Below are 23,572 nucleotides of genomic sequence, written 5' to 3' on the forward strand. Positions count from 1 at the left end.
CATGTGGCAAAGCCAAAAAATCCTGTGCTGAAAGGTGTGTGTGTGTGTGTGTGTGTGTGTGTGTGAAAGAGAGAGCGAGGGAGATTATTTTTAAAAAGGTGTATACCAGCTATTAAAAATATTTAAACCCTTAAGATGGCCAGAAGGACACTTGAAAATAATTTCAGAAACCTCTGTAACATAACTTCCACATTTCTTGTCCCATAAACAATCCAGTTTTAGACTGAATATTTTAATGCCAGGTGATAGTCTTTCCATATCCCTGTTAATTATTGTCTTCTTTGGCCAGAGGCTCATCATCACAATGCAGCTAAATTGCTCCCCAGCTGCCTGCCTGCCTACTGCTGGGTGTACTAGTCCGCAAAATCAAGCACTGCTGAGCCTGCCAGCAAGCATACATTATTGATTTACATTGAAAACTGTTAACAAGAAAAGGTATACGCTTGTACTGCTCCCCTGGTAGTTCATGGGATCAAAACTGCCAGGTTCAGGGGTAAGATTCCCTCTGTGGCTACTGCTGGCTATTGTTAATGTTTGTTAAAGTCTCTTCTTCTTCTTTTATTTTATTGATAGCACTCCCAATATTTACCATTTATAAGCAAATGGTTTATGGTACACTACTTATTTTTAAGCAAATATAAGGACATTTGGAAAGTGTTAATTGATGTATTTGTCATCTTTCATAAATGCTTGATCTCACATCTGTATTCATATATAATTATATATAATTACACACTAACATGTTAAAAAGCGTTTATTAATTGTTTATACAATAAACTAACATTCAAAGATGGACTTAAAACTAAAAATGATTCCTCATGTTTTATCAAGCATTAATTAACTGTTTATAAATCAGTTCTAGGTGCTAGTTACAAAGGGGGAGTTATAGTTATGGAGAATTACATTGGAAAGCACTATAAATGTCCTAAATCTACTCTAAATCTAATCTTATATTGTGTTATAGGCTACTACTAGGCTTGAGTCCTTCATCACCACCACACACAAATGCTTTTTTTAATTTAAAAAAAGTAATTTTTAACTTTTAAAGACAGCAAGTGGAAATCGTTTTTTGTGCATGCTAACCATCATTAAATATATCTATTATAATTATTATTATTACATGATGTGATATCTTAGTATTATATTATGAAGTTCTTGTGTTTCTGTTCAAAATCATACTTTAGTTATCAAACTGAGGAAAAGCAAAGGCCTCGTTATTATTCCCTAGTAGTAAATAAGGTTTTGATTTTAGCATCATTCCTCTTCTTAAGAACTTCATCTGCCTTTTTCAGCAACTCTCAGTCTCTTGTCTCTGCTTTACCAGACAGTGGACACCACTCTGCTGACTGAGCAAATTCAGAGTGACACCACTTGAGATTGTCTCTGCGAAGGCGTCCCTCCAACCCATGCATTACAATGGCATGTTATGCTCCATCACTGTTATCCCGCAGCGGCATATTGTCTAGGATGTATAGAGGCTAGGACAAGAATTGGCTGGTACATCTGTTTTAGCTTTAGTATGGACTGGACATACTGCTAATAAGTAATTAGCTGCTCATTATTGTCTGGACAGGATACCGGCCCGAAAACAACAAAATTACCTGAAGGAGGCACTGCAGGTGTTGCCTGTCCAGGGACTGTAGATGTGTAAAAACTGTATAGTGGCCAAACATGTAAAACCCACTTGTGCGAAACTTTTATGTACACCCTTTTTCATAAAGGGTAAAAGAACCTTGTAATGTGTGTTGTGTGGTCTCTTTTGCTGACTCAGAAACATCAGAGTAAACCACCTCCTGATGTATGCAGCCAGTGGATACTGTAATGTACTTTCTCTTATCTGTTGAAATTGCACAAAATATTTCTGTTGTCAAGTAAATACTGATTGTACACGAGTCTAGCTTGATTTAATTAGGCTGAAGTGCTGATTCAGGTATTGATTATCATACTTTAAGGCCAAAGAGAAAGTGCACTTTCTGTCTGTCTGATTCTAATGTTTAAGCTACCTCTAGTGGCAGGAAGGAAGAATTGCATCGAATAACAAAATGAAGCTCGTAGAAAATGGAAATACTGATAACAAATGTTTCCTTAATAAATAATATATGTATAAAACGGTAGTTTTAAAAGCAGCATTTGAGGTGCAAGGTTGAATTATTGCATTCAAGCCCCTGTGAGAGCAGATCTTCACCCTGCAGAAGTGTCCAAAAGACAAATCAATTGTGCTCTGACCTCCCCTTAGGAAGGTATAGAATATAATGTTTTGTCTCTACATAGACTGTAAAAATGGGCAGTAACACATTTCTCAATCAAACTGTAAAATCATAATATAATGCAGGCTCCTACATATTTCTGCTGCTAAGCTGTTTATTCAAATCCCATGACTCTCTTGACATTTGGTGCAATTTTGGACCTATCTAATGTTTTTACAGGTAGGGTGAAAGACAGGGCTGAGTTTGAACAGGTGTTTGATGGCAATACTTAATGTCAGTTAGTGAGCAAGCATCCTGCCACACCTTAGTAACTGTAAAAAGGCATGCCTTCAGGATGTTTATTGTTTATGACCATCCAAATGTGCAGCACTCATTGAGTTAAACACAAGATTGTGGTTGTTGTTTTGAAAATAAAACTTCACAGTAATTGCAAAGTAACAGGATACAGAACAAAGTCTGAAAAATGTATCATGAATACTGTGCACCAGGAAACCAAAAAGCTCTTTAGTACCCACAAGCACTCACTGTATTATTTATGAAGACCAGCACTTCTGATTGGAGATGGAAGCTTTTTGTCGTTGTGTGTGTCACTCATGCGAAAAGGCCATGCTGAAGATCTCTGAACCATCTGTTATTTATTTCTCTGTAGAATCTCCGTCTGATAAATGATGCAGATGCAGTGATCCTTCTCTGTCTCAAAGCACACACTCATTTTTACCTTTGTGATGAGAAGCAAGTACACAGTAACTGTTTAAACCAGACCATTCAGCAAGTTGATCATAGCACAGAAACAGGTCCATTCTCAGCTGTACAGATAGTCTCAGATTCAAATAACTTGTGCTTCAGGCTCATTATAGCATCACAAATAACGCACATTAATGAGTTATGCAGTGATGGGCAAAGTAAATGTTTTTAGTGAGGAAACCATATCTTTTATGGCTGCGTTCAACATCATTTCCATGGACAAAGTGAATAAACAAGGCTGCACAGATGCCGTGAATTCTTCAATATATTAAGCGAAGATAATACAAGTATAGCAATAGTTGACTTCCTTGGTGGACAGTAGTGTCTGACATTGGAACGTCGTCCACCTTTCTACTTAGTAGTGTGGACTAAATGGCCATTATGTTGCCATATTTGGCAACACAGTAGCATACGTAGTCATAATGCAACAAACTATTTTGTTACATGAGGGTAACACCAGAGTGGATTTTTACTCCTCTCCCATCCCACTCCCACAAAAATACACCTGTCATGTCCCATTCGTGTCCCATTCAGTTGCCGGAATTAAAAAAAATAAATTACAATTTGAAACCATAAAATAGCGTTAATTCGTATTAGAAGTGCCTTTATTATTATATTAAAACTGATCTGATTCCTGTCCTACCCACTCCATTTATGAAGAGTGAAATTGACTCCCATCCTACGGGAATCCCATGACCCACAGGATTCCCAAAAAATGTTAGCCTCTAATCTGAGCTAGTTGTTTTACATCCCAACTATAGTATGAGACCAATCAACATCTATCGTGCAAAAGCACATTGTCAAGGATAAAAAAATAAAGTAAGGGGTGCAGTTGGCTCAGTTGGTAGAGTGTGCACCCCATGTACAAGGCTGAGTCCTTAATGCAGCAGTCCAGGTTTGAATCCAGCCTGCCGCCCTTTGCTGCGTGTCGCCCCCTTATTTCTCTCTCCCCATTTCCTCTCTCTATCCAATTTCCTATCAAATAAAGGCAAAAAATGCCCCAAATATGTATTTATATTTAAAAATCCACTTACATTTTAACTTGGCCTGGACCAAGGTGGCGATCTTCTTGGTCTCCTTGTCCAGCAACTCCAGCTCACCTTTGTTTCCCGAAAACATCATAACAAGTTCAATCCATAGAAAGAATCATTTCATTACACGGCGGGGTGCTTTTCATGCAGCAAGTTTTGGTGATCCCTTGCATCTAAAGAATGGTTGGGTTTTTATATGCAGTGTGTATTTGTCTGACTTCTAGATTAAACAAGTTTAATATTCTGATAATGGCAGCTTTGTCAATATTCCCTGTATCATTTCACCTCACAAGTTCCCAGACAAGTGTTGTGCCGAATTCTGCATGCCTGCCGGGAATTGCATGCACCTCGCGGGTGATAACGGTCATTTATGCTGAGAAAAGATGCAAATCTCGGCAGGTAGCCTACAAAATTTGTTCTGCCGAATTATCCATCAACCTTTTTAGGTCCTTTTCAGACACTTTTCTGTGCCCATTGATTCAGTAAATATATGTGGTGGTTATCACCACCACATATATTTACTGAATGTCAAGGAATGGTACTTCTATTAAGTTTATTAAACATTCATAAAATATATACTTTGAATCATTTATCACCATTGATGAACCCCACAAAGAATGTTATATCGTTTAAAAGCAGCAGGCCTATTTGGAGGTGCATGCAATTCTCGGCAGACAGGCCAAACTCTTAGCTGGAATTTTGCTTATCATCAGCCAATCAACATTTCTCAATAACATGGCATGTGGTGAGCAACCACATGTTTAAGATGGTTTTATTTTCAGCTCCAGTGGGGCTTGTTAATCATTGTTGGTCATTATCCTTGTGTAGGAGCACAAGTTCAAACATCCTCTCCTTGCATTGAATCCCTGCAAAACCAAAGTTGTTGTTGTTATTATTAGTGGATTATAAAAGTATATATTAAATTGCCTAAAAATGTGTTCACTGTGGTTCTGATTAACTTTTACAGCTTGTTTTTTTCCATGCATCACCCTACAGAATACCCCCTCCCCGCCACCACACATACACACACACAGGTGTGTTTGTCAAAGGCAGTGTCATCTTCTTGTTTATGTTGCTGTGTTTCTCTTCTCAGTGTTGTGTGGTAGGGGGTGTATCTCTGAGAGCATCAGCACAACAGTGAGGGCATCAGGTTTCTACTTTTCTATCATTGGAAAACTTGTTAGTCATCTCCAAACAGATAGCTTAAGGTAATAAGCTAATGATTACTGCATTCTATTATATTTTTATGTTGTCACCTGCCACCTGAACTATGTGCTTCCTTGGTGCAGTAAATGTCCCTAGAATGCTCAAAATCTCCTGGGAGAGGACCCCCAGACCTCTTTATCGAATATTTCATCAATAAATTTCTTTTTTCTAAAATATATTCTTGCCTTTTTGTTTTGGCCCCAATCTTGTGCAATGTTATGTTACATGGGCTAAGTGTTTCATCACACCCTTAATCTAAGCCCTTAAAGTATTATTTATAGTAGTTCTGTTGGAGCAGTTGATATTGAATATATTTGATGCATGTGAACTTGTAGTGATACTGATAAGACTGCTAACTATTGCCACAAAGTTTCTCACAGCAGCTAAAAGGCAGAACAACATAGGTGTTAGTGACAACAGTAACAGACAGACACATGGTCATAAACACACACAGTGGTAAAGAAAGCACACCATCAATGGATTCTAGTCACTGGTGGTAATGATGGGATAAACAAAATGGCGAAGATCTGGATGTGATGAGCTTAACCTGGGCCTGGATATGATGAACTGAGGTGAATGGGGTGGAGGAGGGCTGCAGCGATTTCGCATGACAGCTGATTGCAGCAAAAGAGAAAAAAAAGTGACTATGTGATTGGTTTTCAAAAGACCAAATATACATAGTTGATTAGAGAAATGGGAAGAGAGAGAGAGATGTGAATAGATATAGCTTAAAGATAATCTTCCTGGTCTGAACTTCATTAAGTAGACGTCAGCTGATGTTTAATCTTTAATAAACATCAACTCCTTCTTACTACTTTGTGGACTCTGCCTTCAACAACATTATTCGAGCTCTGCTGCAGGACACGTTCTCCCAGCTAAGCATGCCTGCGGGTTTATCACAGACTTACTGTCCAACAGGAAGCGACACATGAAGCTTGGAAAACGTGCTTCTGACTCCAGGACCGTTAGCACTGGTTACCCTCAAGGCTGTGTTCTTTCCCTCTGATCTCCTCCCTGAACACAAACAGCTGCACCTCCAGTAACCAGACCACCAAGCTCCTGAAGTGTGCAGATGACACCACCCTCACTGGGCTCATCGCTTGTGGGGATTAGTCTGCCCACAGCAATTCAGTTTACCATCAGCTTTTCAACAAAACCTTCCACATCTTTCATACATTTGTACTATTCAGATTTGTTCAAGACAGCACTTCCGTTTAGCGCAAGCCCTTCAGCAGACAGCATTCACACCGCAACTTCTTCAGGAATATCTTCTCTAATTTGTTACTGAAATAATCCAAATTATTTAAGGTTAAAAGGTTTGACTTAGTTAGACCAGTATTAACAATAGTTAATACTATTATCAATAATTTGCACATCAATCAAATTCACTTTTTTGACTGTGGCTGTGTCCACCCTGCTGTGATAAAGGGTCTGTGGAGACACAGAACGGTTAAAGTGTATTATTTATTTTATTTTTTTAATGTCTGTGATCTAATGATGTAAAGACTTTTGGCCTCAAAAATGTCTAACTGAACAGTTTATTTCTTAACTGCAGTTGGGATCCATTTGAAACTGTAACTATTTATAATTATATCTGAGGGCCTTCTTTTTAACCAGAGCTCACCATTAATAAGACATGGAACAACATATTGTGTATGCAAGCCAACTACAGTACAGTACAGCACTACAGCATGCATCTTGTTTATTTAAAGTGTGTCAGTCTATGTGCCTCATAAAAATATAAATGTATCCCTAACAAGCACTCTCCCATAATTTGTCAGAAGATGCAGACATCCATTAAGCTGCACCTGCGCAAAAAGCACTTGCCTGACATTTGCAGTTACAGTTCAGGCAACAGCAGAGTAAATATACAGTTGACTTTGATGTTTACCATATATATAAACAGTCAAAATAAGGGCTGACAGGGATCTTGCAGCTTGGTTTGGCATCGGTTCGTGCTAGGAAGTAAGGGAGAAGCGATAATTAATAGTTAAAGACTGGGGGGAGGAATACAGTTGTCAAAAAGTATTCAAAGACAATGGATCTTTACGAAAAACAGCACACAATCCCTTCAGGTTTGATATAGGTTGATTTAGTATAGCCTATTTATTTTTCAGGGATAATGTCCACTAGAGAAAAAATTAAAAATGAAGAAAAATACATGATCAGGAGTTACTGGTGTAATGTGAAGGTAGGCTATAGCAGGTGTTTACTACACTTAAAAAACACCTCAAACGCGCAATTTCAAACACAATGAATAGATGTTTCTGTTGTTGCACCTGCTCTGTGTACCTTTCCCAGGTGGCGGTTAGTTTCTTTGTTTGCTAGTTTGGACGATAACGCGCCTGCGTGCTCGCGCTTTCTTTTAAACAGGTGCGCTCAGCACACAAGAGGACACACTGCAGGTAGAGGTCGAACCTGATCGTCAATACCGAAAGTAGCAGAAAAACCGACGATGTCTTACTTTTCTTTGTTGCTGTGATAATGCGGAGCGCATGACATCTGTAGGCTAAGTATTTATTAGCAACAGTTCGGGGGACACTAAAAGACTTCGTCGCCTGAAAACATTCAGCTACGGTACGTATGGCTGCAAAGCGGATTTTTGTTTCATCGTTCAATAGCCTACTCCTCATAAATGTAGCAGGCGTTAACGTTCAAAGGACGCTTTACCTGGCGCTACAGGTGGACATTTCAAGTAGCCTAATGAATTCCCTGTTGTTTATTTTACAGCAGCATCGGGATAATGACAGCAGAGAGCACAATCAACATGGAGGATATTTTCAAAACGGTAAACTTCCCACAGGTTGTGGCTGGTTTTGTCTTGTCATGTCGCCTATGTCCAGTAGCCCAATGCAAGCGTGTGTGTGTGTGTGTGTGTGTGTGTGTGTGTGTGTGTGTGTAGGTGGAGGAGGTGAGGAGCCTCATTGAAAAAATCTCTCGTCAAGCGGAGGAGGTGGAGAGAAGACATGGCGCCATCCTTTCCACTCCAAACCAAGACAAGAGTAAGCACAGCGCGCCCTCATCGTAGTTAAACGTGGGCTATCTGTTTGGAGATGACTAACAAGTTTTCCAATGATAGAAAAGTAGAAACCTGATGCCCTCACTGTTCTGTGCTGATGCTCTGGGAGATCCATCCCCCTCTTCAGGGCACACAGCATTGAGAAGAGAAACACAGAAACATAAACAAGAAGACAACACTGCCTTTGACAAACACCTGAGTGTGTGTGTTTGTGTGGTGTGACGAGGAGGGGGGGACAGGTATTCTGTAGGGTGATTTCATGGAATAAAAACAAGCTATAGACGTTAATCAGAACCACATAATTTTAGGCAATTTAATATATACTTTTATAATGCACTTATTAATAATGACAACTTGGGTTTTGCAGGGATTCAATGTAAGGAGAGGATGTTTGAACTTGTGCTCCTACACAAGGATAAAGCCCCACTGGAGCTGAAAATAAAACCATCTCAACCATGTGGTTTCTCACCACATGCCATGTTATTGAGAAATGTTGATTGGCTGATAAGCTAAATTCCGCCTAAATGAGCCGGTGTTATGCCGAGTTTGGCCTGCCTGAGAATTGCATGCACCTCCAAATAGGCCTTCTGCTTTTAAATGCTATAACATTCTTTGTGGGGTTCATCAATGGTGATAAATTATTCGAAGTATATATTTTATGAACGTTTAATACACTTTAATAGAAGTACCATTCCTTGACATTCAGTAAATATATGTGATGGTGATAACCGCGTTTGATCAATGAGCACAGAAAAGTGTCTGAAAAGGACCTAAAAAGGTTGACGCATAATTCGGCAGAACAAATTTTGTAGGCTACCTGTCGAGATTTGCATCAACCTCTTTTCTCAGCATAAATGACCGTTATCACCCGCGAGGTGCATGCAATTCCCGGCAGGCATGCAGAATTCGGCACAACACTTGTCTGGGAACTTGTGAGGTGAAATGATACAGGGAATATTGACAAAGCTGCCATTATCAGAATATTAAACTTGTTTAATCTAGAAGTCAGACAAATACACACTGCATATAAAAACCCAACCATTCTTTAGATGCAAGGGATCACCAAAACTTGCTGCATGAAAAGCACCCCGCCGTGTAATGAAATGATTCTTTCTATGGATTGAACTTGTTATGATGTTTTCGGGAAACAAAGGTGAGCTGGAGTTGCTGGACAAGGAGACCAAGAAGATCGCCACCTTGGTCCAGGCCAAGTTAAAATGTAAGTGGATTTTTAAATATAAATACATATTTGGGGCATTTTTTTCCTTTATTTGATAGGAAATTGGATAGAGAGAGGAAATGGGGAGAGAGAAATAAGGGGGCGACACGCAGCAAAGGGCGGCAGGCTGGATTCAAACCTGGACTGCTGCATTAAGGACTCAGCCTTGTACATGGGGTGCACACTCTACCAACTGAGCCAACTGCACCCCTTACTTTATTTTTTTATCCTTGACAGTGTGCTTTTGCACGACAGATGTTGATTGGTCTCATACTATAGTTGGGATGTAAAACAACTAGCTCAGATTAGAGGCTAACATTTTTTGGGAATCCTGTGGGTCATGGGATTCCCGTAGGATGGGAGTCAATTTCACTCTTCATAAATGGAGTGGGTAGGACAGGAATCAGATCAGTTTTAATATAATAATAAAGGCACTTCTAATACGAATTAACGCTATTTTTATGGTTTTAATTATTTTTTTCTTTTAAGTTCCGGCAACTGAATGGGACAGGACAGGTGTATTTTTGTGGGAGTGGGATGGGAGAGGAGTGAAAATCCACTCTGGTGTTACCCTCTAGTGCAGATACAACAGTTTTTCATTGTGCAAAGTTATTATTTTTTTACATTTTTTATTCATTTAGCTGACGCTTTTATCCAAAGCGACTTACAATTGCAATACATCTTAGAGGTTGCACGCCTCTGGAGCAACTTAAGTGTCTTGCTCACAGTGGGAATTGAACCCAGGTTTCCCACACCAAAGGCAAGCATCTTATCTATGCGCCATCACCACCCATTAAACAAGTTTAATATCATTATATGGCTGTGTACCATTTCTGTTTGAGATGATGAGGAGGAACTGTGCAGCACTTCCTCAAACTGTGGGACTGCAAAGTGCATAACACAGGATTTGACTTGCAAATGGTTAGAAAAGGAAGGCTACTGCACTCCACTGTGGTGTTCTTCAGTAAACTCACTGTCTCAGAATAACAAAACCCAGATTGTAGGAAGATACAGAAGTCACTGAAAACAATAATTTCACCAACATCTGTTTTCTATGACTGCATGCACAGAGGTGTGAATAGTGTGTTGAGTTTTAATTGAAGTTGATATCAGTCTTGTGTGTGTTGTTTCAGCAATGCAAAAGGACCTGCCTGTGGATGAGAACCGTAAAAGTGCATCAGTAATCCAGCGTATTCAGAAGAACCAGGTCTGGTAGTATATTTATATCTGGAATGAACCAGGTGCATAAAGATAGTCAGCTCTGAGTTTTTACATCCTCGAGGGGAAAAAAACAAACGAGTTATTTCAAAGAGGCCTCAATCTTTACGCACCTGACAAAATCACTACTGACCGTGGTCTGGATACAAAATTGATGTTTAAATGATTTCCTTTTTAATTTCTGGTTCAATAATCTAATTTTAAATTCTGTTGACTACCTTTCACCAGCACTCTCACCTAACTCGGTGGTTTGCTGAAGTCATGAGGGGCTACCACAAGGCGCAAATCACTGTCCGAGAGAAATGCAAAGCACAAATTCAGAGACAGCTGGAGATTGGTGAGTTGCCAAAAACAAATGGAACCAAAACACATTAACTCTTGTTCCTTCCATCACTTTGCTCAGTGTTGCGTTAATGGACTTCATCCTATGAATAGATGCCCAAAAGTATCTTGGTTAGGAGAAAGTGGCATAGCAGTAGGGAGTTGTAGAGGTGTAATTACTCTATCTTGCGGTGAACATCCAAAAATACATGTTAATTCTTGCTCTATAACAGGGGTGACCCTGAATAGTCGAAGATCCAATGCTTCAATAGAAGGAGCCTGATTGGACTGCCAGTCTCACAGTCGAATCTTCGCAACGGCATTATGATGCAAGGATCATGCCATTTTGGCTGTATGAGGGTGCTCAACATCTGATTTTACATACATGTTAATATACAGCCTATTATGAAATAAATAGTAACATATTATGCTGTAAATAAAAATGTGAAAAGAAAAAAGCTTTTAATAAATCTTTTTAAAGTGTGTGAATAAATCCAAAATTGTAACCCTAACCCTTAAGGTGGATGCCGTGAGTGCTCATGTGTGGCGTAGCATGTATGGCAGAAGAGGACGAAAGACCGTACCAGCTGCGCCAGTGTTATGCTGAGTTATGCTTGTGGGACATTTGAATAATCTATCACCATTGATGAATCACACAAAGAAAATTCTATCACAGTACAGAATAGACCTGTGAAGAACCACAGAGTGCATGCAGTTCTTGGCGAGTCGGCGGGCATGCACAACTCTGCACAAGGCCGGTGAATGGCAGCCGAGCAGAGAGAAAAGGCTCAACAATAAGCCTCAGTTTAGCTGTAAATGTACAGTGTAAGTTACAGTGACTAATGAATACAGACTGCAGCTCTGCAGTTTCTTAAGATTAAAGCTGTAAACTGCATTTGACTGTTTGATGGAGGCATACAACCGCGTGGTGTGGTAATTCTTTGTTTTTGTTTTCTTATTAAATTGTCTATTTTGCGATGGGTAATCTGTCACAAATGCCTGTGGACATCCATTTGGTATGTTTCTGATATGACAGACCTACCTGTACGTCCTGCGAATTGCCTGAAAATGTCTGTTTTGTCTCTGTTTCAGTGGATAAAGTGACTACAGATGAAGAGTTGGAGGAGATGCTGCACCGTGACAATCTATCAATCTTCATATCTGATGTTGGTGGGATTTCCTTCAGTTAATTTAGTTAAACCTACTGTAGCTTTGTTTTTGTTGTTGATCACCGAGGCTTAGTTCAGACTGCAGATGAATAAGATTTTTCTCAAATAAGCTCTTTAAGGCGTGAAGCCATTTAAATGATCATTATAAAAACAACGAGCAATCTTTTCCTTTCAAAGGTCAACCCTTACGCTCGGATTTCAAGCCAGGCTCTGAGTGAGATTGAATCTCGTCATCAGGATATCATTTGCCTCGAGTCCAGCATCAGAGAGATGCACGAGATATTTGCTGACACTGCCATGCTGTTGGAGAGTCAGGTAAGATGGCCTCCTCGTTTGGAAATGTTATAGATATAAAGGGATATACTGATGTCAGTCAACGCAAAACCTAACTGGTGTTAATTATGTTTTTCATCTATCAGGGGGAGTTGATCAACAACATAGAAAAGAATGTGATGAGTGCTGCCGAGTATGTAGACACGTCGAAAGCAGAAACCAATAAAGCAGTCGCATACAAGAAAAATCCATACAAGATAGCGTCTCTCCCCAACTTCTTCAAGAGGAATAGCGCTTCTGAAAGTGCTACAGATCAAACCCCTCAGACTTAAAATATGACTGAGCTCCTGAACTCGTTTGAACACAGACTGCACCAAACATCCCGATCAACATCAAAGCCTGAGCTCGATGGAACACACTTTTCTTGATTTTATGGTACAGTGGCTGTCTGCCCCCTCAAATGCTTTTTCCCAGCTAAAGGATAATGAGGAAGCTTTTATTTTTGGCTTGAATAAGGAATTTAAACTGCTTTGATATTGACCCGTCAGATGAAAGTGACATGATGTTGTGGTCAAGCCTAAAAGGACTGTCAAAAGGTAAATTGCTGCAACCCCAGACATGGTTTCAGACATGGCATAATTGCTCCATTTCCATTACGATAAATACATTGGTAAAAACAGTTGTTGTAACACATCAACCACAGCCACATCTTTATATGCAGAACACATTCTGGTTTGATTTGTTTATTAGTTCACTCACTCAGCTGATATTCCCTTAGTGGCCAATAGATGGCATGACAGCGTTAGGTGCAACTCTGAACCAGGATCTTTTACCTTCCTTCCTCTCTGCTGTCCAGCTGAACTTCTGATACTGTCTTTTACTAATGAAATATAATGTGGTGTCATGTTGTCTAAACCTCAGAAAGTAATGTTTAAGGATAAACTAAGGCCATGCCAATCCTAAAATAAACTGATTTGGTGAATGCTACTGGACATAATGTGTTACTTGTGCTTCATTGTAACGTGATTGAAAGAGGGGAAATAATTGATCTGAGTGCACATACACAAATCAATTATGTGTACAGAAATATAGTCAGATATTTAAAAGCCCCCTAGCTGTGCCATAAAAATGTTATGCTCGTCACAAGTAAACTCATAAGGGTGTATAACAGTGTCAGTCCACCACTTTGGTCCAGACTGAAATGTCTTCAACAACTGATACATGAATTGAAACTGAAATGTTGTACATTCACGCTCTCCTCGGATGAATTCTAAAAACTGGTTAAGAGTTAATGTTGGCATGCTAACATGCTAAAGTAAAAGGGTGAACATTGTGAACATCAACATCCTAGCATTGTCATTGTGAGTTAGCATACTGACATTAACATCACTGTGCCTAAGTACAGCACACTAGCGTTTCACCTCACACAAACAATACAGTAGTGAAAGGTTTTTCACGATGTTTATGCAGATGGGTGACTAATTAAAGGAAAAACAACATGAAGAATCGTTAATTTGGTCACCACAAGCCAAAAGAATGGCTTCAGTTCGCCATGCCATAGATTTGTCAAGTCTCTGGAATGCTATTTGAGGGAAAAATATTTCCTCATTCATTGTTTTGATGGTGTTGGTGGTTGAGAGTGGCCACGTAACATCTGCCTATAATTCTCATACAAGATCCTTTGTGTCCTGTACATGGTGGCATTATATGCTCCTGAAACAGACCACTCCTAAAAGCATGTGTAGGCTATTAGTAATGATCCTTCACTCGCTTATTCAGGGTTTTCCTTTGATTTGTCACCTGTCAGTTGGTCCAACAGGACATGACTTGGCTGTGACCAAAACCCTTGTATTTGAAAGGTAATTGCACAAAACTATTGTCTTTGCACTTCTTAGTTTGATCTGACTGTAGGGGATGACAGGCAAAAGCTCTTTCCTGCATTATGGGAATGCTGCCAAGGTGAACTCACTGACTTGTCTCAGACTGTGTTTCTCTCTCTTTTCCCCCCTCCTCCTCCTCTCTACATCCTGGATTGGATTTCACAGCACCTTCGACACTTTGCTGAAACCACTGATTTCCAAGTGTGAAACTGAAGAAGAATAAGTGTTATAGATAGGGATGACAATGTAATTTGAAGAAAGTAAAAGGGGGAAAGAGACATGAGAAGATGAGGAGAAAAATTAAACAGACACAGGCCTACATAAAAACATGGTTTCTTTATTGGTTGGGCCAGGGTGGTGAGACCCTCAACATTTTTAAGGGCTGAGTGACGTGTGGCTGCCAAAAATGTCTGTCTGCTTGAACTGACAGGTCAGACCTCTGTCTGTCATTTAAAGAAAAAGCTGAAAATGTGCTGAAAATGGTGGCTCGCCTCCAAAAGAATCATTTCCCCATTTGGAATGGACAAATGGATAACAGGAGATGTTGAAGGACAATGGGGGTAACCAGTCTCTTTTTCTGCCTCCTCACGGAACTTCCAGAGCAGGCTTACTTCTTGGCTTTGCCCTGGGCAGCCACAGCCTCCATCGCCTTCTTTACGGTTTCCTCATCACCGAGGAAAGACATGGGCTTAACAGGCTTCAGGTTTGCGTCCAGCTCATACACAATTGGGATTCCTGTGGGCAGGTTCAGCTCCATGATGGCTGCATCAGACATATCTGGAAAGACAGGCAGATCAGCAGACAAAATAGAGTAAATGAAAGAGACCAAAAGGCTGTCTGGGGCCCAGCTATGAGGACAGGAAGGAAAGAGGTCTTACATATTAAAAGTAGGCAGGTTTTCGTTATATTTAGTTTGTATTTTAAGTTATTTTCACTACAGCAATGTGTAACTTATAAAGAAGAAACTTTATCTACTTCTTTCCCTCATACCTCACCCTGACACCTACAATTCCTATCTGACATTTACTAAAGCCATTGAGGCTTTCTGGCTATATAACTCCCTTATCCATGTCTGGCTACTTCTTGACAAAGTACAACCTTTCTACATAAAGGTCGTGACTGTAATGGGAACCAAGCTCATGACCCTCTCCCCTGTCTCTGAGCTCTGGAGTCCCTGCATGCTATTTTTATGCACTGTAATGAACAACTATGTCTGCCTGTGATCATTTAGGTCTTGGCCTTGAATGAAATCTATTTTCAAACCAAAATCTGTGGTTAATTTGCTATCTGCCATTTTGTGGTGTCGTGATTTCATAATGTCCACATTCACTTCTCCTTTTCACTGCAGAACTTCCTTCTTCATCTGCTGGTTTTTTTAAGCTTTGTCCACCTACAAGCTGTAATGCTCACCCTCCAAGTGCTTGACGATGCCACGGAGGCTGTTGCCGTGGGCAGCAATGATAACATTCTTTCCCGCCTTGATTTCTGGGGCGATGACGTCGTTCCAGAAGGGCAGGGCACGGGCGATGGTGTCTTTCAGTGACTCACACGTGGGCAGTTCACCGGGCTTCAGATTCTTGTAGCGCCGTGACTGGAGGTAGTAAGAACAGTAGAATGTAGTTTACTCCCACAACAATAAACAGTTACTGACTGATAAGAATGTTGAGCAAACATTGTATGCCAGTTTTATGATATTGGTTGAAGCAGATCTTTAAGGACACTTTAATTAGTGAGAAAAATCATATAAATGTATTGGTTTTTCTAAATTAGTCAACAACTCTTCTCCCTTAGTTTCCATTATCTCACCTCACTGATGATTTTGTTGTAAGGGTGGTCCTTGTCCATGGGTGGAGGTGGGATGTCAAAGGAACGACGCCAGATCTTCACCTGCTCCTCGCCGTGCTTTTCAGCCGTCTCGGCCTTGTTGAGACCGGTGAGGCCTCCGTAGTGGCGCTCATTCAGACGCCAGGTACGAATCACAGGCAGCCACATCTGGTCTGTGCCTTCCATGATGGTCCACAGAGTCTTGACAGCACGTTTCAGCACGGAGGTGTAGCACACATCAAACTTGAGGCCCGCATCCTTGATAGCCTGGGCTCCACGCTTGGCCTCCTCCAAACCCTTCTCACTGAGGTCAGCATCGAACCAGCCGCAGAAGCGGTTCTCTTGGTTCCAGGAGCTCTCACCGTGGCGGACAATAACCAAAAGATGGACGGCAGCCATGCTTACAGTGTGTCTGATATTACCTTAAACCAAAACACGGTGCCCTCAGCCCTTCTAAGTTCTAAGCACACACACTGGTTGACCAACAGTGAGCCCAAGTCAGCATACCACAGTCTTTTTATAGCAGCCTAAACAGTGACAGTGCATAGCAGACAGGCCTCCTTTGCTTTCCACCTGTGAGAGGCATTCATACTCTGATGGACATACAAGGCTAGCCAATAGAACCAGACATCTGCTGGGCTGGTAGGACATGCAGTGACTGGGAAGGCCATAGGTCAGATATTGAGCCAAAATAGCAACATGACTTTTACACTGAGGTCTGTGGAACAAAAGTGAAAGATCAGAGTTGGCTGCAGAGAGGCACCTCAATCTGAGATGAACACTGAGAGAGAAATGGCATGTCATTACACAGTATTGAGTTCTAATGTTACGTAAATATTTGGGCATTTGTTGCAAGTTTAACAATGACAATGAGGCTCATACAGATCCACTCAGTTTCAACACTGTGGTAGGGGACAAGCCATGGGCAACATGTTGCCAAAACACATCTGAATTAACAGCTGCATACAGTATGCACTCATGCTTTCTCCTACTGTACATGTAGCTGTCAATGACAGCAACACAAATGATGCAACTAACTGACTACCACAGCTGCAGATACTTCTGCTACTACTCTCACTACTATGTATAATAATTATTGATAATTAAGGTAAAAAGAATAAGCTAAATACATAAAAGGGGTATACAAAAGTACAGGGTGTTTTTATTAAATATTTTATAATTTTTTTAAATAAATCCTCCCCAAAGATCTTGAACTACATCCTGACTCATAAAGGCTGGGCATCATAAAGTCTCTATGTTAAATCTTAAACAGGCAGAGGACTTTATGAAGTGTTATTTTTATACATCACCTCTAGGAGTTGCTCTAGGATCAGTTACGCAAATGCTTTTTTTTGCATGCACCATGCAACATTTCACACTGCATCAAGTAAGGCTGATGAAGCCTGGCATTTTATTTTAGTAAGAATCTGTTAGATGTACATATAAATACCATGATTTTGGTCTTAGTAATTGTATTTGTTGTACAAGCATGACTGTACAGCAAAAGATCAATCGGCTGCCCTGCCATAGGAAATTGCTCTGTCTCAGGATCACCACAACATACTGTTATTATACTTACTGATTCAAGTTATTCTGAACCTTGGGTTGAGAAATGCCTAGTGTTCCACCCTATAGGAAACATAATATGCCATTGAGACAAATTATCGAAGACAAATATGCTGCAGTATCCTTCATGAAATGTAATGTTGGGAAGCAGAGATGCACTCAGATTTACAGGATAAAGATAAAAGTGCTGATGAAACTAAGCCGCAGAGCCAAAGCTGTCAGGCAAAGTCATTGTCTCCCGGCGCTCCCAATCAAATCATGATCCAAAAAAAGAGAGATACAATAGTCCCAAAATATAATCTTAATGGAATTCCAGGCGCAACGCCACCCAGCATCATGTGATCATGAAAAGAGGTTAGATTACTGCATTGTACAAAGCATGAACTATAAGAATGATACTGAATGGGAACAAACACTGGATGTCCCTTTTTGTGGCTGGGTGACTCTGGATCTATGGTGAAGTGACCATTTGTATGAAAACTAGTTTATGGCACACTTGATTTGTTCAGTCTCACCACTCTCATCAACCCCCGTAGGCAAGCATTTTCAATTGTATGCTTTATTTATACCTTTGGACCTGCATACCTTTGTAAGATTAGCAACAGAATACATTTGTATTGTTTGTTTTGTTGTCTGGCTAAATGTTATTATAATTGTAAAGCAAATTTTATTCCATGTCTGATAAATGAAATAGCAGCCAATGTTATTTATGATGGTCGCTCTGCATCCCTCAGCTTGTTTTTATGATTGTCTGCCCCCTAGTGGCCCTATTTAAGTGCCTTTAAAGTGTTCATAAAAACACTGGTGGAGTAATCTATTTGACTTCACCACTATGGCCACTAAGCATGTGCCAATCCCGGTGAATCAGTGGTCCTCTACATCACAAATTTTAGATAAACATTGTACCTGCCACCACTTCAATGTAAAATGGCATTTAGTGTTGTGTTGTTCTGTGGGTAGCATGGGATTTGATGCTAAGAGCATGAATTAATTAATTAACAAGCACCAACATAGAAATTAGCTCTGTAAGTGAGTTAATTAGCTTGGGAAGAGAAGTTAATGGTCTACTTTCTCTCTTTCATTTTCCCATGTCCTGTAAGCATCTTGTCTACCAGAAATGGCCCTGGTGCAGGTTGTCGGATTGCTGTTAAGGTGGGAAAGAGTGTACACAGGGGAGTTTGCGTGATCGCATCTGTAATGATGACTCAGCCTGCAGCAGAGTGCATGCAGCTCCCTCTGAAGTCCACCTCTCACTGCCTGCCTTACTTCTGTATGGGCACAGCGCTGTCTGTAGGTACTGGGGGGGGGGCTTTGCTGCATAGGCAAATTACTGGATTGTGCACATTGTGGATCATGCACATACACACACACACACACAAAGACACGCATGCACAACTTGCACACAAACACACACAGATATTGCTGCAAAGCACTGCAATACACTTCATTTATGCATGGAGCTCAAAAAGAAGGTGAATTTCCTAACATAAGCTTTCAGGGAGCCACTGCACAGACACACACAGCAGTCACACAAAAAAGAAAATGCATGTCAGCAGCTAGGTGTAATTGACCTGTCAGGGTATCTGTGCTGCAGATGAGGGACTGTTTGTCTTTATATAATTGAAAGAACAACCTGACAGAGGGCAAAAGGGACTTTCCTTGCACTGACAAAAACCTTTCTTTCAAAATTTAAGAATATCTTCTTTTTTTTTGTAACAATAGGTACAGTATGAGTAATGACGGTTGCTTTCTCCCATGTCAAATCATCAGGACAACATTATGTCTTATTTATTAAACACTGTAAATGTATTGTGGTACTGGCACAGACAATATGCTGTTCCCATTGTGTTTACAGTTTTAATTTAAGCACAAAACAATGTATCACACTAAATTACTGCCATATTCAAGACATGTACAGGCCAGCAACTTTTGTTTCTGCCTGTGTTGGTGAACTCAGATAATCCACGCTGTTCATTTTCCATAAGGTCCTTTTGAGTGAGAAAAAAATACAGAACAAAAGCTAAGACTTTATACTGAATACAATTAACATAAAGAGATTATATATACATACATACATTTTTTGTATGTATGTTTGTTTTTTTTTAATTGTTACTATTTAATCTTTATTCATATATTTTCGTTGTAGGTCTTTAGGTCTTTTGAGGTCATGGCTGTGGTTCTGCTCTCCACCAGAAGGAGAGATGCTGTGTCACAAGATTGTCCCCCTGCAGTGAGGACAGTATGGCAAGTACGTTTAAGGCATGTTTTTGCTCTACATAAAATATGGAACTCCTAACAAAGTGCATCACAGTTATTTGCAGTATTGCTGTGATCAAAGTCCAGGTTTCGGTTCTATGTTAAATGTGGCGTTGTGTTCTGTTTCTTGTTTTGTTTGCATATGTGTATTCTCTATCTTTCACCCTCAGTCATTTCCCTCCTACGTTCATTCCCATAGTTCCTGCCCATCTCATTTCTTGCTGTTGCAGTGTAAGCCTATCGAGTCTGCATTGTCAGAGTTTGGGGAAAGCGCTTGCGTCAGAGCTCACTGTCCTGCTATAAAAGCTCAGCCTGCTGCAGCAGCAAGCAGTCGAGGCTTAATCCTCAGCCCTGCACACACCTCCACACAGGCACATACACAAAGAGGAGAGGGAGAGCAGCCGGTCCTCCCACCACTCAGCCATGAGTAGCATTGGATATGACCCCTACTACTCCACGTCATACAAACGCTGGTATGTCGAGGCACCCCCTCGTGTTGTGACCAGAGGGAGGACCCACTCCGTCTACTCCTCCCATGCTTCCCCGCTGTCCTCCTCCCGTCTGCAGTACTCCTCTCCTGGCCGGGTGCTGCTCTCCTCCTCCTCGCAAGCCTCTTCCCTGGAGCTGGAGCTCAGCCAGGCAGCCCAGATCAGCTCTGACTTCCGCACCATACGCACCCAAGAGCGCAGCCAGCTGCAGGACCTCAACGACCGCTTTGCTGGCTTCATTGAGAGAGTGCGTGAGCTGGAGCAACAGAACCGCGCTTTGGAGGCAGAGCTGCTGCTGCTGAGGCAGAGGTACCATGAGCCGTCCCGCCTGAGGGCGCTGTACGAGCAAGAGGCCCGGTCCCTCAGAGCAGCTGTGGATCAAGCCAGGGCAGAACAGCAGGCTGTCCTTGGACAAAGAGAGCGGCTTGAACAAACCCTGAGCGCCCTGCAGGGTCGATATGAGGAGGAAGTGCTGGCTCGTGAAGAGGCCGAGGGCAGGCTGATGGAGGCCCGTCGTGAGTCCGACCAGGCCAACTTAGCTAAGGCTGAGCTGGAGAAGAGCATCGAAACTCTCCTGGAGGAGCTTGCCTTCCTCAAGAGGATTCATGAAGGTGAGGTGGCCGAGCTTCAGGCCCAGGTCCAGCTCGGCGTCCAGGTGGCGGTAGAGTCTGAGGCCGCAACTCCAGACCTCTCTGGGGCTCTCAGGGACATCCGGTCCCAGTATGAAAGGCTGGCAGCAAGAAACATGCAGGCAGCAGAGGATTGGTTCAGAGGGAAGGTGGGCTCCATGACTGAAACTGTGGCCCAGCACAGTGACGCCATGAGAAGCTCCAAGGACGAAGCAGGAGAGTACCGACGCCAGCTCCAGGCCCGCCTACTGGAGATCGATGCATGCAGAGGCCTCAATGAGTCCCTAGAGAAGCAGCTACATGAGATGGAGGAGAAGCAGAGTGCTGAGATAGCTGCCATGCAGGTCTGTAGTGATCGCAGCTGTATTCTATTATGTTGTGTTATCAGTTATTTAGATCTTTTGATTTTTGGATATTAATCTATTATTAATGAAGGTTTTCATTTCATGTTTATATGTCCTTGTGTCCTTGTGACTTATAAAAGACTTGACTTTGTCTTATTCTATTCTGTTTTATGTAGGACACCATTGCAGAGTTGGAGGGTGAGCTGAGGGGCACCAAGCATGAAATGGCACGCTACCTGAAAGACTACCAGGACCTTCTGAATGTCAAGATGGCTCTGGACATCGAGATTGCTGCGTACAGGTGAGAAACAATAATAATGAAATAATAATGAATGAAAATAATCCGCGACATCAAAGAGATAAATTTTATTGTTAGTGCTGATGCATCCTGTCACAATGTCATGTAAGGTGAAAATATTTCTTAACATTTAAGTTAAGCTATCGTATTTCTCATGTTCTTTTTATGTGGAAAGGTCTGCAAAACTGATGGCAAAACAAAATGCATGATTAATTTGCTGATGTCTTGGCGAGAAAGGTCAAAAAGGGCAGGCCACTTTTATTTTGGTAAACACATTCTGGGTAAATAAACATGCTTCATCTTCATCACTACATATTAGACACCGTAGTGTTGAGTGTTAACAAATGGCCACTTGACACTTAAGTACATCACCTGTCTTTTCATCAACCTGTACAGGAAGCTGCTGGAAGGGGAGGAGTCTCGCTTCAGTGTAGGAGTGGCTGGGGGAATGTCCTCTATGTACAGCCACAGTTTGTCAGCGTCCTGCTTCGCCCGGCCCGTCCTCTCCAGCTTCAGCTCTGGCACCTCCTACCCGATGACATCACGCCTGTTCAGCTCCAGCGTCAGCACCACCGAGGGGATCATCTCTGCCAGCCACGCCCCACAAGCAGAGGCCAGCCCACCTGGTGAAGAGGAGGAGGCGGAGGAGGAGGTAAAGGAGGAAGAGGAGGAGGAGAAGGAAGAAGAGGGAGGAGAGGAGACAGAGGAGACAAAGGAGGCAGAGGAGAAGGAGGAGGAAGAAGAGGGAGGAGAGGAGGAGGGAGATAAAGAGAAAGAAGATGAAGAGGTGGCTAAGGAGGAAGATGGAGAGGCTAAGGAGGGAGAAGAGGGTTAGTGCATTGTTGTTTTTTTATATTCTGTTTTGGCTCAATTATACATCTGGTTTTAAGGTCATGATGAGAAATAATACAAAGATTCTCATCTATTCATACAGGTGGTGATGAGCAGGAGCAAAAGGAAGAGGTGACAGAGGCCACTGAAGATGAGGGGGAGAAAGAGGACAAAGGAGAAGGAGAGGAGACCGAGAGTAAAGAAGAAGCACACGAGGAAGTAAAAACAGAAGGAGGTGATGAAAAAGATGAGGATGCAAAAGAAGCAGAAGAAGAGGAAAAGGAAGAAGCAAAAGAAAGCGAAGAGAAAGAAGACAAAGCTGATGCCAAGAAAGACGATAAGGCCGATGACAAAGCTGCTCCAAAGACAGACGACAAAGCCGACGACAAAGAGGACAAAGAGGACAAAGAGGACAAAGCCGACGACAAAGAGGACAAAGCTGTTCCAAAGACAGACGACAAAGCTGACGACAAAGAGGTAAAAGCTGACGACAAAGAGGTAAAAGCTGACGACAAAGAGGTAAAAGCTGACGACAAAGAGGACAAAGCTGCGCCGAAGGCAGACGACAAAGCTGAAGCCAAAAAGGAGAAAGAGGAGGGAAAAGCAGACAAACCTGAAGCTGCCGAAGAAAAGAGCACAAAGGCTAAAAAGTAAGCCAGTAGCCTCAGCAAACTTCAGTCAAGACTTCAGCTCGATAACCAGTAGAGGCATCTACGCTATCCTCTCAAATCTGCTTGTTAACATGGTGCTCAATAAAACCGTCCAATAGCCATTTACAGCAACAAATCAAGGTTAACTGCTTGCCAATATCCAGAGTAGTCCATGACAGTCCTGCTGCACACATCCTTATGAGTGTAATATGTGTAATTGCTGAATGCCAAAGTGAGTGTGTGAGATTTTGGTGTTTAAATAAACACCTCTTAAAGCCATGTGTGTCATTGGTTTTGAGCTTGGTAAAACTTAAACAAGTCCTGATGTAACGTAACACCTGACGAAGGACAGATTTACAGCATAAGTCCCTGTAAACAATGTTGTTCTATCACCTCGTC

The 23,572-nt window shown here is 41.5% G+C and overlaps 3 protein-coding genes across 4 annotated transcripts; 2 read left to right on the top strand and 1 right to left on the bottom strand.

Annotated features, from left to right (window-relative positions):
- The first annotated feature begins 7,544 nt into the window (after positions 1-7,544).
- On the top strand, positions 7,545-13,399 carry LOC123981833 (syntaxin-2-like). 2 transcript variants are annotated; one of them, XM_046067033.1, is made up of 9 exons: positions 7,545-7,765; positions 7,919-7,976; positions 8,091-8,190; positions 9,361-9,426; positions 10,560-10,633; positions 10,873-10,981; positions 12,058-12,131; positions 12,312-12,449; positions 12,554-13,399. In XM_046067033.1, exons 2-9 carry the CDS (start codon positions 7,932-7,934, stop codon positions 12,737-12,739), a joined length of 792 nt encoding a protein of 263 aa, XP_045922989.1. In that variant the 5' UTR covers positions 7,545-7,765; positions 7,919-7,931; the 3' UTR covers positions 12,740-13,399. The 2 variants fall into 2 exon arrangements, with proteins under 2 accessions (XP_045922989.1, XP_045922988.1); XM_046067032.1 differs by having other exon boundaries at positions 7,546-7,765; positions 7,922-7,976.
- A 1,205-nt stretch (positions 13,400-14,604) lies between these two features.
- pgam2 (phosphoglycerate mutase 2 (muscle)) lies at positions 14,605-16,766 on the bottom strand. The gene is made up of 3 exons (XM_046067080.1): positions 16,094-16,766; positions 15,698-15,878; positions 14,605-15,064 (listed from the first exon to the last, which is right to left on the bottom strand). Exons 1-3 carry the CDS (start codon positions 16,508-16,510, stop codon positions 14,895-14,897), a joined length of 768 nt encoding a protein of 255 aa, XP_045923036.1. The 5' UTR covers positions 16,511-16,766; the 3' UTR covers positions 14,605-14,894.
- Positions 16,767-20,223: 3,457 nt separating this feature from the next.
- nefla (neurofilament light chain a) lies at positions 20,224-23,452 on the top strand. The gene is made up of 4 exons (XM_046066237.1): positions 20,224-21,394; positions 21,571-21,695; positions 22,089-22,522; positions 22,627-23,452. Exons 1-4 carry the CDS (start codon positions 20,357-20,359, stop codon positions 23,175-23,177), a joined length of 2,148 nt encoding a protein of 715 aa, XP_045922193.1. The 5' UTR covers positions 20,224-20,356; the 3' UTR covers positions 23,178-23,452.
- The last annotated feature ends 120 nt before the right edge of the window (positions 23,453-23,572 follow it).

This window comes from Micropterus dolomieu, linkage group LG13, assembly GCF_021292245.1.
Source record: "Micropterus dolomieu isolate WLL.071019.BEF.003 ecotype Adirondacks linkage group LG13, ASM2129224v1, whole genome shotgun sequence".
In the NCBI taxonomy this organism is placed as follows: domain Eukaryota; kingdom Metazoa; phylum Chordata; class Actinopteri; order Centrarchiformes; family Centrarchidae; genus Micropterus; species Micropterus dolomieu.

Bases quoted from the DNA above. Each gene is read 5' to 3' on its own strand.
- LOC123981833 (XM_046067033.1), top strand. From the start codon at position 7,932: ATGACAGCAGAGAGCACAATCAACATGGAGGATATTTTCAAAACG. The intron at 8,191-9,360 runs GTAAGCACAGCG...CGGGAAACAAAG, and splicing joins CACTCCAAACCAAGACAAGA to GTGAGCTGGAGTTGCTGGAC. The intron at 12,132-12,311 runs GTTGGTGGGATT...TTCCTTTCAAAG, and splicing joins TATCAATCTTCATATCTGAT to GTCAACCCTTACGCTCGGAT.
- pgam2 (XM_046067080.1), bottom strand. From the start codon at position 16,510: ATGGCTGCCGTCCATCTTTTGGTTATTGTCCGCCACGGTGAGAGCTCC. The intron at 15,879-16,093 runs GTGAGATAATGG...TACTACCTCCAG, and splicing joins ACAACAAAATCATCAGTGAG to TCACGGCGCTACAAGAATCT. The intron at 15,065-15,697 runs GTGAGCATTACA...CTGTCTTTCCAG, and splicing joins CATCGTCAAGCACTTGGAGG to ATATGTCTGATGCAGCCATC.
- nefla (XM_046066237.1), top strand. From the start codon at position 20,357: ATGAGTAGCATTGGATATGACCCCTACTACTCCACGTCATACAAACGC. The intron at 21,395-21,570 runs GTCTGTAGTGAT...TGTTTTATGTAG, and splicing joins CTGAGATAGCTGCCATGCAG to GACACCATTGCAGAGTTGGA. The intron at 21,696-22,088 runs GTGAGAAACAAT...CAACCTGTACAG, and splicing joins ATCGAGATTGCTGCGTACAG to GAAGCTGCTGGAAGGGGAGG.